The sequence below is a fragment of the Tenrec ecaudatus genome, chromosome 2, assembly GCF_050624435.1.
Source record: "Tenrec ecaudatus isolate mTenEca1 chromosome 2, mTenEca1.hap1, whole genome shotgun sequence".
Lineage (NCBI taxonomy): Eukaryota > Metazoa > Chordata > Mammalia > Afrosoricida > Tenrecidae > Tenrec > Tenrec ecaudatus.
Window position 1 is genome coordinate 155545907 of NC_134531.1, and position 13601 is coordinate 155559507.

The 13601-nt window shown below is 45.3% G+C and overlaps 1 protein-coding gene across 2 annotated transcripts in view; it reads right to left on the reverse strand.

The window, feature by feature from the left end:
* The window catches only part of DPYSL3 (dihydropyrimidinase like 3), a 158340-nt gene that overhangs the window by 31423 nt on the left and 113316 nt on the right, over positions 1 to 13601 (reverse strand). For both annotated transcript variants that reach the window (XM_075541781.1, XM_075541782.1), the window contains exons 3-5: positions 10008 to 10192; positions 4461 to 4625; positions 500 to 561 (exon numbers count right to left, since the gene is read on the reverse strand). In XM_075541781.1, coding sequence (XP_075397896.1) covers positions 500 to 561; positions 4461 to 4625; positions 10008 to 10192 — 412 coding nt within the window. The remainder of the gene's footprint in view (positions 1 to 499; positions 562 to 4460; positions 4626 to 10007; positions 10193 to 13601) is intronic.

Below are 13601 nucleotides of genomic sequence, written 5' to 3' on the forward strand. Positions count from 1 at the left end.
ACAAAAGTTCGGACTCCTGCCTCTTAGTCTCTCCAAATAGAGAGTTACCTCTTACACTCACCTCTTCACCAGGAGGTGTGGGAATAAATTTCTTATGAATATTCAAGAGGTTCCTGAAACAGTCACATCACCCAAATTTCTTAGGATGAGTCAGAGGCACCTGGATATTTATTATCCCCACCCCCCACCCCCGATGGCAGAACTGCCACTTTCATGTTGCAAGATTCGGAGTCTGTTCAGGAAATGTGGGCAGCCATGCTTTTCCTCTTACCCCTGTAAGAATGCTGCTGCCAATGGGAATTCTAGCTCCCTTCCTACGTGATCACAGGCAGTGTGCTGTTACTTTACTTAAAAACATAGTGCGCACTGCAAACTTCAGTGAGTATTCTGGCTCAAGAGTCTCCCCCAGTGACCACATTAGCTCACAGAAAAAGGTCAAGGTCACTAGCACATCCAGAAAACCCAGCTAACCCCAACCACACAACAAATGGGTTATTACCTCGGTGTTGGACACTTGATACATATCCTTATAGGCCATGTAAACCATGAAGGAGTTAACCCCTGTAAGAGAGGGTGAGGCAGGGGAAAACAAGAGAAAGAAAGTGTTATCACAACCAATCTATCAGTCGCACCCACTACTCTGTTACTCTGAGGCTGACTGTAACGGAGACTCCTGTTCAGACTAAAGCAGAGACATTTCTCCATGTTCTTCAAAAGAATTTCTCCAGTTCCTCCCCCTTACCCAATAAAATCTCTAAGTTGTATCAGAGCCAAAGAGTAGATCTGTTTCAAGGTCTCTCTTTCCTCTTTTACATATACTCTGGTAGAGGCCGGCTATAATTTTATATCATTGGAGGCAGTATTTATCAAGAGTCATGGCAGCACAGTAGTGTGTGTTCACACATGGGGGATACCTCTGGGAATCCATCGCACAATGGGGTGACACCACCGGGCATCCAGTTCTGTGAAGTTGGACTATTCAGTCTCCATGGGACTTAGTTTCCGCATCAACAAATGAGGGTAGTAATAATACCCTATCTTCTAAGGTCATTGGGAATGTCAAAAGAAATAAAGCTTGTAGAGTGTTTAGCCTCAGGCCTGCCACACAAGCCAGGACTCCATTGATGGATCTCCTAAGGGAATATAGTCTATTTAATGAATATCTGTTATCTACTAGGCCTGTGTGGGGAGTTAGATCTGAGAGGAGATCTAAGACAGACCTGCCCTTAGGGATGATAGATAGGGGTGTTGAATTGTGACCCCTCCAAAAGAACATATGCTGTAAATCCTAACCCCCACGCAGCGGAAAGAAGCCCAGGTGACAAAGTGGTTAAGTGTGTGGTTTGACCACTCTCCCAGATATGGTTATGACTTCACTTGGGAATTTCTCTGCTGCAGAAAGAAGTAGCAGTCTGCTTCAGTAAAGACTTCAGGCTTGGAAACCCTACGGGACAGTTCTACTCTTACCTATAATGCTGCCATGTGACTCAGCATCAACTCAATGGCAATGGCTTTGTGTTTTCTGGGGTACATCTGTGGTTACAACCCCATTGGGGAATGGGTTTTCTTTGTTAGGTTAATGAGATAGTAGGATGTGCTTCAAGTCTTTGTGTGTGTGTGTGTGTGTGTGTGATATAAAAGCCAAGTGAGCAAGTAGCATGAGTAGAAATAGCATAAGTTGAATGTTAAGCTTAGTGAAGACCTTTCTTGAGGGTTTATAGAAAGATGAAATCTTCTCTTAGAGACAGGGCCCTGAAGTTGGACTTCTATGCCTTTATGTAAGAAAATAAATCCGTGTTTGTTAAAGCCACTCACTCATAATATTTCTGATATTCAAAAAGCTTCGATGCCATTGAGTCAATTCTGATTCTCAGTAACCCTGGCCCTATGGATTCCCAAGACAGTAACTCTTTGTGGGACTTCAAAGTCTCACCTCTCCCCTATGTCTAATTTAGCAACACTAAATAACTCAGAAGGCAAGCTTCACCTGAGGTCTACGGGTTATAGAAAGTCCCTGATAGTGTTGTTCATGAGCTCAGCTGGTAACCAAAAGTTGACGATTCGAATTCACCCAGAGATATCTTAGAAGATATCTTAATCCACTAAATTCCGAAAACTCAGCTGGAGGAAGGTGTTCATAGAGGCAATTAGCCACACATTCCACCCCTGCACCCCCAGCCCCTGCTCCTAACTCTTATCTTCCTCCATTGCTCCAGGTGAATACTGAGCAATTCAATTAGGGCAGACAAAGTGATGTTCAAATGTACTATCCTATCATGTGATCTCCATTTTGACCCATTTGAAAGGTTTTTCAGTTAAAAAAACAAAACAAAACAGGAAGGGGAAATACACGTGGGCTAAGCCTCTGGCGCGCTCCTCTGACCACAGAGCAGGAGGAATGTGAGCGGCCTTGCCGTCACGCAGAGTGTGTGCGATGGAACGTGCATCGTGGCAGGTGAAGTTAGGCTAAAATTTCCCACGTTTATCATTTGATCTTCCTCATGATCCCTTTCAAATTTTTTCTAATTCTTAATATTTTCTGATTTCTTTTTGATTGAGGTTTTTATGTCTTGCTTTATTATTGTTCTGAGAGGGTTTGTTTAGTTGCTGTTGTTTTAAGTGTTTTTCTGTATATAAAATCCAGGACAGGGAAATCTAAATGGTTTCTTAGGGGTATGGTAGGGGTCTTGCAGGAAATGGGCAGCTAATAATGACGAGGACACGGGTGAAAAAATGTCCTAAAAACGACTGAGGTGAAGACGGTGCCGCTCCCCTTGACGCGACAGTGCACGATGTGTGGCTTACACACCAGTAAAAATATTAAAAACGAGAGAGGACATTTTTTAGAGAAATATAAAGAAAGGACTATTCGGTTTTGATCCAAAATAAATGGACTGATACAATGATTTTAAAAAGTAGACAGGAATGGTAAACAGAGGATAATTTGGGGGAAAGGAAGACAATTTTGGTCTCCAACCATTACGGCCATCTCAGCCTCCAGTGTTCCCGGCCAACGGTGGGTTGTAATTTAAGACCTTCCTTACTCAGACTGGTTCAACGCAAAGGCATTTTGTCAACACTACCCTTCCCACAAGCCTCTGTGCCATCCACGAAATGACCCAGGCTTTTTGGCAGGGAGGTGGGGTCACTTAGTTCTCCAAACCAGTGAATCGCTCAGTGCCAAAGGAGGCGAAGAACGAATCTGCCATTCCGCACGACACTGGCTGCTGCTCCCTGCGGACAGCACAGGGCCTGTGGGAGAAGGGAAAGCCGGAAAAGGACTCCCCTTCTCTACAGGGTGTTCTTTATCCTTACAAGTACAAGCCAACTCCTCTCCGACCCTGAGCTCATAACGTTCATCTAGCTACTCGTTCGATAACAGTTCTTAAAATATTATGTCTTGTTTTATTTTTCATTGGCCTGCTCCCCTTCCTTTCAGCTGAGGCCATGTTCAGCTGAAGCCATGGCTGTACCCTGTCTCTCTCGGGTCACCTTACACTGCTAACGAGGTACACTGCATGCGTGTGGGCGTAGTTCTGTAGTGGCGGGAAGGTGGGATGGGGTAGACTGGAGGTAATAAGTACAAGAGTGAAGAAAATATTCTATAATTAGGTGTGGTGATGATTACACAGCTCTTTTTCATATGAGTGATTGAATTGTATGGTATGTGAAATGTATGGTCAGTAAAACTGTTAAAAAAATAACAATTTGTCAAATGGAAAAAAGTAGAAAGAATTAGAAGAATCCCAGGAACCTAAGGACGAGCATACGACTGACAGGGTACGCACACAGAGACACGAACGTGTGTTCATGGCCCAAGCGCCTACCCTGAGTGCTAGCAGCCTTTCTTCCCAGAATGCCTCGGTCTTTTCTAACAGTGCTATTGCTACATAATAGCAGCAGCAGGTGCCCTTATCAGTTAAACGAATCTCTCCTGCCGTCAGCGTCCCTCTGTAAAATGGGCAGTATTGCACGGGAGAGAAGAGAGTGGGCTTTGGGTATTTGTCACTCCCTGTGCCGTGCGTTGGATTGCCAAGCTCAGACCAGCGGTTTGACACCACCAGCTGTAGAAAGATGACACTTCCTACTCTCCTAAAGAGTTACCGTCTCAGGAACCCACAGGGCGGTTCTACCCGACAGGGCAGCTAGGAGTCAGAACTGACTCGATGGCAGTGGATTTTTATCATGTCTTTATTAACTCTTTAATCTTGGGTTAATCATGTTGAGCCTCAGTTTCTCCATCTATGAAATAAAATAACATCTACCTCAGGTGTGTGCCATGAGAAGTAAGTTCATGTAAATGAAAATCAAGTGCCAGGGACACAGTGGGACCCATCCCAAGTTCATGCTCAGGTCCCAAGCCCCAAGCAGGGGGGAGTGACTCAAATGGGTGATCTACATGGGAGGGAAATCAAAGGAGAAGCCAACACAATGAGCAGAAGGCATGTGCTTAGACTCACCTTTGTCCTTGATGAGGTTCTGCACTTCCTGCTTGACACTGTCGTTCCAGTGAGTGATGTCCACGTGCAGGCCATAGTCACAGCAGCTCTTCCCATCAGCCCACTCACGCCACTTCTCATAGGCCTCTGTCAGGCCAGACTCTGGCTCTGGCACCACGTGGTCAACTGAAAGACAAAGGCACCAGATGGGAGGCTTTGTGCGCCCCTCTGCACAGCCCTCTTCCCGTTGCCTAGAGAAATACTCGCTCCCTGGGAATGGAATCAGTCTTAGGACATGCTCTCTTGTAGTTTCAAGGTTGCTAAAGATGTAAATGCCACTTAGCTACGTGATCTTGGTCAAATTATTCTAAAGCTGTTTTCTCATTCTTAAAATGGGTGCCGAGTAGGACTGGGGGTGGTATATTAATGCCTTCTTTCCTGATTTGCTCTTGAATTAATAGTAAATCTGCCAGGAAGGCATTATTACATAATGCCACACTCCTTACTCCACCCTCATTTTAAGAACGAGAAAGCTGAGCTTAAACGGGAAAATGCTCAGCAATTGCGGGCCCTGATGCCTGGCACATATGTGGTAAGTGGTCAGAAATGGTTAGCTAACAGTGAAGGCCTCCTCTCTGCCAGTGAGTTGATGTTGATTCGTAGCAACCCGGGGATAGAGTACAATTGCTCCCTAAGAGTTTCTTGGTTGTACTGCTTTCTATGGAAGCACATCATCAGTTCTTTCTCCAACTGAGCCACTGGGTCAGTTAAAATCATGAGCCTTTGGGTTACCAGTTGAGCCCTTGCCCGTCACACCACCAGGACACCTCATTCTGTCCAGTGCTTATTCTTAGGTCGGGTTTTCACACTTACGGGTGAAAGTCAGACTCTCTTCTGTAGGTGAAAGATACTTTAAGGCAGAGTTGGGGCACAAAACCTTTGCAGCCTGGTACTTTTTGCAATAGGAACAGTGAATCTGATACCAGACCCACAGGTCTCATTTCATTGCAAAAATTGTCAACTAGAATCAGATTTCTTTGAGGCCCAAACCCACTCATTCAGTACCTGCAACAATGGATAACTTTTTAAAATAATAAATATTCACAGGGAGTGGGCATATGGCAAAATTACACTCATATAGGTTTCCCTGGATTACTCTGGGGAGGAGGGAGTATTGACTGGTCCAGCCTTACTGGAGCATCATTTTGAAATTGACATCAAAGACCTTGGTATAAATTCTCTGCTTGTGCCCTATTCCTAAGGCAATCAATGTGGCGCTATGCAATGTTTTTGTGTGCTCTTGGGATGCTTTCCACTGCATTATTTATATAAGTGAAAAGTTGGAAACAAGTGAAGTCTTTCACAGTTTGAGGAGGTGGGTTAAATACATAAATCAGGATACCTTCATAAATGGATCATCGGCCATGCATTTAAAATACTTGAACAAGCAAACATAATGGAGACATCCCTGATATATTATTTACAGAGAAAATGGGAGTTATATCTCATTTTAGTCAATAAAATATATGCACAGAATAGATGGCAAATTTTTTTTTTTCGCTGTGGAGGGTTTTGTTTATTTGCTTGTTTTTTGTTTTGTTTTTTTAACAATTTATTGGGGCTGATACAATTCTTTTCACAGTTCATACATATACATACATCAATTGTATAAAGCACATCTGTACAGTCTTTGCCCTAATCATTTTTTTCTCTTTTCTTCTTTTACATTTTATTAGGGACTCAAACAACTCTTACCACAATCCATACATATACATACATCAATTGTATAAAGCACATCCATACATTCCCTGCCCCAATCATTCTCAAGGCATTTGCTCTCCACTTAAGCCCCTTGCATCAGGTCCTCTTTCTCCCCCCCCCTCCCTCCCCATTCCCCCCTCCCTCATATGCCCTTGGTAATTTATACATCGTTATTGTGTCATATCTTGCCCTATCTGGAGTCTCCCTTCCCCCCTTCTCTGCTGTCCCTCTCCCAGGGAAGAGGTCACATGTGGATCCCTGTAATCAGTTCCCCCTTTCCAACCCACTCACCCTCCACTCTCCCAGCATCGTCCCTCACACCCTTGGTCCTGAAGGTATCATCCACCCTGGATTCCCTGTGCCTCCAGCCCTCATATGTACCAGTGTACAGCCTCTGTCCTATCCAGCCCTGCAAGGTAGAATTCGGATCATGGTAGTTGGGGGGAGGAAGCATCCAGGATCTGGGGGAAAGCTGTGTTCTTCATCGGTACTACCTCACTCCCTAATTAACCCATCTCCTCTCCTAAACCCCTCTATGAGGGGATCTCCATTGGCCGACACTTGGGCCTTGGGTCTCCACTCTGCACTTCTCCCTTCATTTAATATGATATATAGATGGCAAATTTTTACCCGTGCTGTAGGATTGTCGATTTACCTTTCTTTCATTCTTTGGTGTATGTGTATATATAAAGGATCATCAAAGCAAAAAAGAGGAAGAGTTTCAGTGAGATGGATTAACACGGTGGTTAAAGCAATGGGCGCAAACACAGCAACACCCGTAAAGGTGGAGCAGGACCAGGGCATGTTTCAATGTTGTACAGCACATCACTCTGAGTCGGGACAGACTCAATGACACCTAAGCGAAAACCACATGTGTGAAACTAGTATTTCTCAATTATCTATAGAAGGAGTGCTTCCTTCTGTGGTTCTGTACCACCTAGAGCAGCGGTTCTCAGCCTTTGGGTTGTGACCCCTTTGGGGGTCAAATGACCCTTTCACAGGGGTTATCCGATTCATGACAGTCACAAAAATGACAGTTATGAAGTAGCAACAAAAATAACTTTATGGTTGGGGGTCACAGCAACATGAGGAACTGTATTAAAGGGTTGTGGCATTAGCAAGGTTTGGAACCACTGACCTAGAACTAAAACTTTTCTCTGGCCCCTTCCTCATCCAGATAATCAAGCCGTTAATGCCCATCTCTATGATGCTGAGCTGGTCTAACTCTATCTCCAATGGCAGAACGCCGAGCTTAGCTCACTCATTTCTTCGGGCTTTCAAAGGCAGCTTGAGTGCACTTACTGGAAAACAAACGCATGGAGCTACATTATGAAAGTCTGGAACCACACCAAGGGCTTTCCTGGGCAGGCAGATGCTGAGAAGTCAGCTGGTCTCCTCCCTCGAGCTGGAGAAAAGCTGAGTCTCCCTGAATCGTGCCTTTAATGGTCTTGGTGAACTTTTCCTGAACTTCTGCACCCAGCTCACTGGGACTGAAAACTTCTCATGTTCCGGACAGGGAAGTGAGAGCTACTACTTCTACTGGTCAAGCTATTCTGCGCTCAGGGGTGGGTGCACATGGGGCAGAATTACACCATGCTCCGCTTGAGCAAGTCTGGGGCCGTAGCCGGGATAGGGCACAGTTCATCAGGATTCCACTGGGATCAGGAGGTCTGCCCTGGGAGTCTACCGGCCCAGCAACCCAACGGTAGATAACGCTCTAGGTTTCTTTGGAATTGTGATCATTAAAGGTAAAGATTTGGAAACCAACAGGCAAATGACTCCCACAGCTTGCCTAATTGAAAAGACAGGTATTGGTCAAAGCAGGGTGCAGGCCGGATAACACTCAATGACATCAAAACCACCCATTTTCCAAGATTTGCAAGCCTCGTAAGTATTCTCTTAGGGAGCTCCCCTAGCCCCGTCCATGTTATTCTGCCAGTATGTTCGGCTCCCTTCTCCCTGGGGCCCAAGCTGGCAGTTTGGGAGCTTTCTTTCGGGCTGCTTTTCAAATTTTCTGAGTCTACTTTTTCCAGTGAGTGGCCCAGGGACAGTAATTTTGGCCTCTCCACCCTGGGCGGAGGGCAGCTTCCTGCTGCTAGAACAGCGGAGGGCGCGCTGTTGCTCTCGTGTCCCCAAACCCACGGGTCTCCTCGCTGCTGCTACAGTGAGCTCCCACTGCCTCCCAGCTACCTTCTTTCCTGCACCGCTCATTCACGCACGTGACACACCAGGCACCCTGCGTGTCGCTCCGATGAAAGCGGGGCCACCCCTGTCTAAACACCAGCACAGTCACCCATGGGGAAATGCTTCAGAGTCGCTTCCAGCAGAGGACAGACTAGGAAGAATGATCTGTTTCTAAACATTTCATTACTGAAACACTTGTGGGTCTAGCAAGAGAATATTATTGGATATGACCCTGATGGTTGCAAGGTCATAACAACGGGCTCAACAGTATGGCACCATCAAGAGGATGGCCCAGGTCCAGGCCCAGGCAGGGCTTTGTTGTGTTGTGTAAAGGCACAGTGTCAACTCGATGGCAACTAACAACAGCAACGCCACCTTATTTTCTCATGCCCCATCAGGCAAAACGTCTACAAAGCCGAAGTTAAGGCGAGAGAGGTTAGGCTACAGAGCACTGCAGGCCCAGTGCTTCAGTCATGGACTGGCAACCAGGTGGTCAGTGGTCTGAACACACTAGCCACGCAGCACCCACGGGAGAAAACTGGCAGTCTGCTCCCATGAAGATTCCAGCTTTGTGTGGAAAATATATTTACAACAATGACAACACAAACAACTGCTGAGGAGCCTTGCCGGTGTAGTGGGTAAATGCATCGGGCTACTAACTGCAAGGTCAGCAGTTCGGAACCACCAGCAACTCTGTGGGAGAAAGATGGGGCTCTCTGCTCCTGTAAAGACTCACAGTCTTGTGAATCTCCAGGAGCAGTTCCACCCTGTCCTACAGAATCACCATGAGTCAGAATTGACTCCATGACAGTGAGTGAAGGCTGACAAGGTGCAACAAAAACCCTCTTACGGTTTTGTTTCTTTATTTGGAGGTATAGGTTCAAGGGTCATGGGACATCCCAGTTAATTGGACAAAAATATACTTATGGATTTTGTTCTGCCTGGTCCTGTGTCATCCTCACAATTGTGCCCAGGTTTGACCCCATTGCTTCAGCCACTGTGTCAATCCATCTCCTTGAGGGTCTTCTTTTAGCTGCCCCTCCACTTTACCACGCATGATGTCCTTCTCCAAGGACTGGTCTCTCATGATAACATGTCCAGAGTATGTGAGACAGTCTCACCATCCTTGCCTCTAAGGCAGACTCTGGCTGTCACTCAATCAGTACTTTGGCTTAATTAGGAAAACAGGCCTGCCTTGAGCATCTTGCTTTGTTAATAACTATCTACATGGAATCAAAGTGAAGACAGCAACTTGATAGATTAGGGCACGAACATTAGGGGGCAGTGAGTTTATGTTAATAGGGGAGAAGCAACTCAGAAAAGGAGCTAGGCAGGGTTGTGAAACTCGAAGGATGCATAAATATAATCAATGTATCTAAACAGAATGTTAAAACTGCTGAGTTGGTGTTTGTTTTGCTGTGTATATTCTCAAAAGCAAAATAAATAAAATTTATGAAAATAAAATGGCAACCTTTCAAATTCTATGGGGCAGGTCTTCTCTGTCATGTAAGGTCACTCCGAGTTGGAATCAACTAGACAGCAAACGGTTTACAGGTTCCCATCAGAAAGCACATTAAACACACATTTCCTGAGGATGGGTGCATGTAAAATCTCCGGACTTACTGATCATGGTGGTGCCGCCTGCTAAGGCTGCTTTTGTTCCTTGGAAGAAGTCGTCCACTGTGGTCATCCCCTTATATGGCATTTGGAAGTGAGTGTGGACGTCAATGCCTCCTGGGATCACCATCTTCCCATTGGCCTCAATGGTCTTCACTCCTCCGGGGACAATCAGATTGTCTCCAATTTGCCTGGTGAGGAAGTAAGCAACTGACAGGTTAAGAGAACAACTCCAAGAAAATCACAGTCTGATTTTAGGATTTTAAATCTTACAACAGATTTTCATCAAAGTCATTCACAAGTCTGGCAATCCTTAAAGGCAAGTACATCGACAGAGGATCAGGCCTGGTGGCACAGTGTGCTGCACGTGGAGCTGCTGATCCAAAGGGTGGAGATTGCATCTGCCTAGAGGGGTCTTGGAAGAAAGGTCTCGCGATCTGCATTAGAAAAATCAACCCTCGAAATCCCTACGAGGCACACACCATCATACTCTGACACACATGAGGTTGGCATGCTTCAGAGTACATGTGGCGGCAGTGGGTATACAAACAGAAAACAATTTTTCATAGATATACAGCAACCTGAGGAGGTAGTTGATGGGAACATTTGTCTGTTTGGCTTAGTAGTCTAACCTTTCAGTCATTTGCTATTCCTTTGATTCATTTATTATACTTTAGGCTTACGGTATAATATTTAGGGAAAGATCTCAAGAGTGTAAAATAACGACATGATGTTAGAAGAGACAGAAGGAGACCGTGAATCCATGTAAAGAACAAAGTGGAGACATGGCTGTCCAAGCAAGGGGTTCATCTCAACAAAAGGGAATCTGACTAAGTCCTGTCCCTCCTTAGTCTTCACGCCTAACCCCCCACCCCATTCATGCAGGGAAAAAGTCAGAAACTCCGTTGTTGCTGTTGAGTGGTCAGCAGCTCAAGGGGAACATCAAGTGGAGGTGAAGATGACCACCCCACCACACACAGCTTTGCCCGAACGCCGCAGAGCAGCCCAGGGAGGACCAGGAGAGGAGACTCCGGTGTAAAGCAAAGGAAAGCGTACCCTGAGGGCATGACCACACAAGGAAATTGTCAAACAACTCTTTCCTACACAAGATACTTCATAGACAATCCAAAGTTGCTTTGGCTTACATATGATTTCGCACTCTTAGACACTTGGTTAAACCTACCAATATAGTACCAAGTAGACCTATGATTGCTAAGTCACTCGTCGTTTTTACATTACCCTTAAACCTCCCCTGCCTCGTGGGCGAGGTAAGTGACTGTTGGCTCTGGGGTAGATTCTCACTTCTAAGCCAGAGACCTCGGTTCAATTCTTGGCCGGTGTACTTCATGTACAGCCACCACCCATCTGTCAGTGGAGGCTTGTGTGTTGCTATATATTTCAGCAGAACTTCCAGACTAAGAAGGGCCAAGAAGATGTAGCTGGTGACCTAGTTCCAAAAATTAGCCAGTGAAGACCCTGTGAGTCTCAATGATTCCATTCAAAAACAATCATGGGGATGGTGCAAGACCAGGCAACATACTGTTTCACGGTGGATGGAATTGTTTTGACTTGGAGACTCACTTGATAGCGGTTAAAGATAATATGTGTGGATGGATGCACCCCTTGCCAGCGGTGTGCATAGGTTTCCTGTTCCTCACGGGCAGCCAGGAATGGCACCGAGAATTGGGAATAACAAGTCCACCACTGGCCTGCCAAGCTCTAAGTTCTGCAACTAAAATAAACCATTCTTGACATCTCCAAGTTCAACTTTATCACATCACCACTGGGTCGTTCCAGACACACTACAGTTCAAAACACCGTGAATACAAGGCAACCTCTGACTTAACCCCATTCGACACGTCCAGATGCTGTCCAGTTCAGTCCCACACTCGCTGACTTTCCTCAGAGGAAAATCAGGAACTAAGGGCAGGAAGAATTATGGGGGTTCTCTGTTTTCCCAAATGACGTTGCATGCATGTTGACACCCAATATAACACCGAAACTGTCTTCCCCCTTTTCCACCACCACTTGAATAAAGGTCACATTCGAGCACATAATCACACACTCTCACACAAAATCATCAATGATCATATATCAGAATTCAGTGTCAGCTATTACTCTCCTTCTCCATAGCCCTCTCCGTCCCGTGACTCTCTCAGCCCTTATCATCGACTCTACTAATGTCATAGTGGATACCGACATTCTAGCTCCCATGTATGTTCTAAAAGTTACTCGGCTCCCTGAAAAGCCTTGAAAGCAGGTAGCATGATGATATAAGTCCCAATGATATCTAACATAGTATGCAGCACAAGGCCTCAGGGCGACTTCCCTACACACAGAAATCCACACAAAACCCACTGCCACCATGTTGATTCTGACTCATAGAAACCGTATGGGACACAGCAGAACGGACCTTTTGGGTGTCCAGGGCTGTAATTTTTTACAAGACCTCTTTAGAGCATTGAAGGGCAAGGATGTTGCTTTGAGGTCTAAGTTGCACTGACCCAAGCCACGGTATTCTCCATTACCTCGTATGCATGTGAAGGTTGGCCATGGAATAAGGAAGGCTGAAGAAGAGCGATGCATTTGAACTGTGGAGCTGGAAAGGACTACTGAGTACCACGGACTGCTAGCAGGACGAGCCGGTCTGAAGTACGGCCAGAGTGCTCTTGATAGGCAAGGATGGCAAGACTTCATCTTACCTACTTTGGACATGTGGTCAGGAGAGACCAATCCCTAGAGGACATCATGCTAGAGAGAGTGGAGGGCAGCAAAGGAGAGGAAGGACCTCAGTGGGGTGAGTTGACACAGTGGCTCCATCCATGGACTCAGTAGACGGACAATTGTGAGGCTGGCACAGGACAATGCGGTGCACAGGGTCTGCTATGGGTTGGAACTAACTTGACGGCACCTAACAATAACAATAGCTCTTTACAGAAGTAAAAAGCCTCATCTTACTCCTATGACAGGACTGGTGGATTCAAACTCTGGAACCTGCAGATAGCAGGTCAACTCATAACCCACCTGCATAAAAAGAACACCATGATATTATAAAAAATTACATAATTTGGCAAGTCACCTTCCAGGCTATTCAAAGAGATATGGCAAAAAGGATTCATTTTATTCAACTCTGGCAGTGATTGCCTGGCATATTGTGGTTAGACTCCAAACCTGCATTTAAGGCTCCGTAACAAAAAGTTCTGTGATCTTTTAGTGATGCCTGCCATGACCTCTGAAATGGAAAAGGAACATAGGTACTAATTTTTCCCATCCCTGAAATATCTCTAAATTAAGGAATTTGTTACCTCCAAAGATATTTAAATTTTGCTACCTCCAAAGATATGTAAATTTTTAGTAAATGAAAAAAATAGATGATCAATTATGGGCTTTATCATGAAGAAATGCTTGTTTCGTGTTGGCTAGATATGCTGGTACTTCCAATGATCCTACTTTTAATAGGAAAGAGAGCTATATAAATTGGCAAGGCAACTGAGCGTTGTTTATTCAATGTATATGACTAACATTTTGGCCTTTACCGTTTAACAAGTTATTTACCTTCTCTGTGCCTCTTTTCCTGAAAAAATAGGGTCATAATAAGAC